Raw genomic sequence first — 3,540 nt, 5'->3', positions numbered from 1 at the left:
AAAATTCACACACACACACTGTGTCATATTAATGCCAAAATTTTATGTATATAAACATCTCAATGTATGTATATATATCCCAACATAAACATTACAAATAAATTATAAATATCAACTGTACATATTTTTAAAATTTGTGTTCTTATTTGCTTATTTATAATACATTTTAATATTCTTTTACATAATAATATAATAAAGGTGATTATTTTGATCATATAGAATTTTATAAATAGTTTAAACAGAAAAATAAATATTCACTCAAGCTTATTATTACTCCAGATATTTAATGAATAATTCAGTTGATGACATTGTTATTATATAGCTTATAATTTATATAATTATTTCTTTTCCATTGAAATGGAAATTTGAATACAAAGTATAAAAGATATGTAGCCATGTAAAAGTAATTTTGTGTTGTTTCCTGATCACTTCTGCTATCATCTAATTTAAAAGCATCTAGTAGACTAAATTCAGAGAAGTTTGCCAGCTCAGCACCTCAGCTGATGGAGAGTCTCTTGCAGGGTAACTAATTGCCTGTGTATTCTGTCTAGGTGTTGAGGGAAAGCTGAGAGGATGAAGACTCTAAATCCCCAGTGGAAGCATGATATGGCGGCGCAGAGCTGGTGCTGAATTCTCCTCTCTGATGGCTCTATGGGAGTGGATAGTACTGAGTCTTCATTGCTGGGTTTTAGCGGTTGCTGCTGTCTCTGACCAGCATGCCACAAGCCCCTTCGACTGGCTCCTTTCTGATAAGGGACCCTTCCATCGTTCACAGGAGTATACAGATTTTGTGGACAGAAGCCGACAGGGATTTAGCACAAGATACAAGATATACAGGTATGAAGGAAAACAATTGTAGATATCCTCCTTAGAGGTTGTGTATAAATAAGGGTTGCTCCAATGGAAAGTTTCAAAACGGTTATCATTGACCAAACACCACAGTGATGTTTTCTTGCCATCTAAAATTACTGCATGTAGGTGTGACACATTATAGAAAAATAGTTAACTATTTTCTTAACTCGCTAACTTTTGAGAAAATATGCCAGTGTTCTTGAAGTCTTTTTTAATTATAATTTCACCTGTTTGAAAATTACTTTTAAAACTTTTATCAGTTGATGGCTTTCTTCAGCCGAAAAGGGGAATGAAACCTTCTACAAACCTCTGAGTTCTGCCAATCTATGCTCTTTTACAAGAATGCAATTGTATATTCTTGAGCTTGGAGAAAAAGCAAAGGTATAACTATAAAGGAACTCCAGACAGATGGGCATGAGAGCAAACAACCCGAAGAGGATTAATATGTAAGGCTGCTAACTGTATCAATCCTTTAAACTTGAAGTCTAAGTAAGCTGTGCAAAAGAAGTCATCTATTAAAATTCTCAAAGAATGCTTTTTCCCCACACAGCCCAGAGATTGCATTAAATAGATCACTGTATCAGGGGTCACTTAAATCAATTAGATCATACTTATCTTTGTCATTAAGATTATTTATGCAAATTATCACTTTGGATTGTTTCTTTGTTTCTTAAGTGGAGAGTTTGTTACTCCTAGTTGCCGGTATTTATGAAGAATCAAACTTTATTATGTTGGTGTCTGTTTCATTCAGATAAGGTTATATAAATATTTTTATTTTATGCAGTATGTGCACCAGAGGGCACTGTGCTTCAGGTCTGCATACTCTTTTATAGAGCACAAGAAATTTATAAATTTTATCTCTAGTCCATATTAGAAGAAGATACTGAGAATCTTTTGCATTGCATATTTATTCATTGCTGAACCTCCAAAAAATAAATAAAGTCTTTGTCTATGCAAAGCACTATCAGGTCGAAGAAGCAGAAAAAAATATTATTCTAAGTTTTAAGCAAAGTGACAAATATTAAGATTTTTCTCTCTAAATTTGTCAGAGACGAAAAAGGTATGAGATTTCTGGTCATATGCTTTTATGCATATTTGCTTAATTAAGAATCTTCTCTTCAGAGACTTACTAAAGAAGCCTGACTTTAAGACTGTGGGAATGCCTAACACTTCAGGCATGCAAGACTTTTAACAGGCAGGCAGGTGGAACGAGAGCAATTGTCTATGTTGTGCTGGCATCTGTTTCCGTCTGGATATCTAAGGTGTCATATGCATGAGTTTCGGTGGCTTGACTGATTTGCCAATCAAGTGTGAAGAGCAGATAGATTCCACATGTGTCTTCCAGTTTTGAGTTGAATCAAAATCATTATTTGGGTCACAGTACTTAAAAGTCCGAAAGACATAAAACATTTGGAGAGGCTCTGCAAAGCTCATGTACTGCTTGGTCTTTTTTAAAGTAATTTTATTAGTCTCTCTCATGTGCTTACTTTGTAGCTTGAATAACATGATCAGATGTTAAGAAGATTTTTTTAAAATGGGGGTTTAGGCCTGCCTATTTTTGACCTGGGTTACAGCATTTTAAAGGCTCTTGTGTTTATCAGCAATGCAATGGGCATGATAATTCTGTGAAATGAATAATATAACCTCTTATTAAAGTTCTTCAGTGTTGGTGAGGAGAGGTATTTGATTTTGCCAACCAGCATTTCCTTAAGGGCAGAGGCATTGCTTACCTTTCCCTACAATGTCATATATATATAAAAATTTATTCTGAAGAAACGGACTTCATTTTTGAAAGGGTAGGAATCTCAGATTTAGGTATTAGACTAATTTTATAGGGGTTGTCCTTACTTTTGTCTTTTATTTACCTCCAAAAATAGGTTTTAGGTGCTAAGCATTAGCTGCGTGTGTTTTGGGACAGAGGCAGGCAGATCTCTGAGTTTGGGATGAGCCTGGTCTAAGGAGCAAGATCGTGGACAGCCAGCGACAGACAGGAAAACCCTTTCTCAATAGAGAAAATAAGTTTTGAGTTCTTTTATATAACTTTTGCATATATTTGCCATAAATACTGATATGGAAATTATGAATATTTAAAACAGATGGAAAATTAATACATTCCACATTATCTACTTGGTTTATCATTTTAAAGACCATATGATTTTCTAAAGTAATCATCCAGATCTCCTATTGCTTATAACCACCATAAACTCCTTCATGTGGCATATTATATTGCCAAATCTTCTGGAAGGCATTAGCTCTGAATTTAGAGCATATTAAGCAAGACATGTTAACATAATTAGGTCAAATCTCTTTCCCTTACCCTTGTCTTCCTTCACCCCATGTCCTTTTCTGGAGGCATATCTTCCCTTTCACTTCAAATACTTGAGCGAGATGAAATTATTAAAGATCACGGTTCTCACACACCAAAGGAACAATTACAATCGTTACCTCCCCTATCAATAAAGCTTTTTTGTCAAGCAAAGGGTTTATCATTCTATATTTATTTGATAGAAGCACTTATAAAGTACTATCAAATTTTGCTTAGAATCAGGGGAGCAATGGCTCATATAAGATTTGCATCCCTCTCTGTGTTACAGTACACTGCCTTTGGTGTGTGCTGCCAATGCCCTTTGGTGGTAGTCACACTGCAAATATCTTCCCTTTGCCATATTAGAAACATGCTTTACAAGA

At 34.7% G+C, this 3,540-nt stretch overlaps 1 protein-coding gene across 2 annotated transcripts in view; it reads left to right on the top strand.

Annotated features, from left to right (window-relative positions):
* Positions 1 to 601: 601 nt before the first annotated feature.
* Brinp3 (BMP/retinoic acid inducible neural specific 3) overlaps positions 602 to 3,540 on the top strand; it is a 347,625-nt gene continuing 344,686 nt past the window's right edge. The window contains exon 1 of one of the 2 annotated variants that reach the window (XM_050162919.1): positions 602 to 837. In XM_050162919.1, the coding sequence (XP_050018876.1) occupies positions 602 to 837 (236 nt within the window). The remainder of the gene's footprint in view (positions 838 to 3,540) is intronic. The other variant, XM_050162920.1, reaches the window with a different exon arrangement.

This window comes from Alexandromys fortis, unplaced genomic scaffold, assembly GCF_014885135.2.
Source record: "Alexandromys fortis isolate MF-2015 unplaced genomic scaffold, M_Fortis_MF-2015_v1.1 scaffold_126, whole genome shotgun sequence".
In the NCBI taxonomy this organism is placed as follows: domain Eukaryota; kingdom Metazoa; phylum Chordata; class Mammalia; order Rodentia; family Cricetidae; genus Alexandromys; species Alexandromys fortis.
This window is presented reverse-complemented; position numbering and strand designations above follow the sequence as displayed.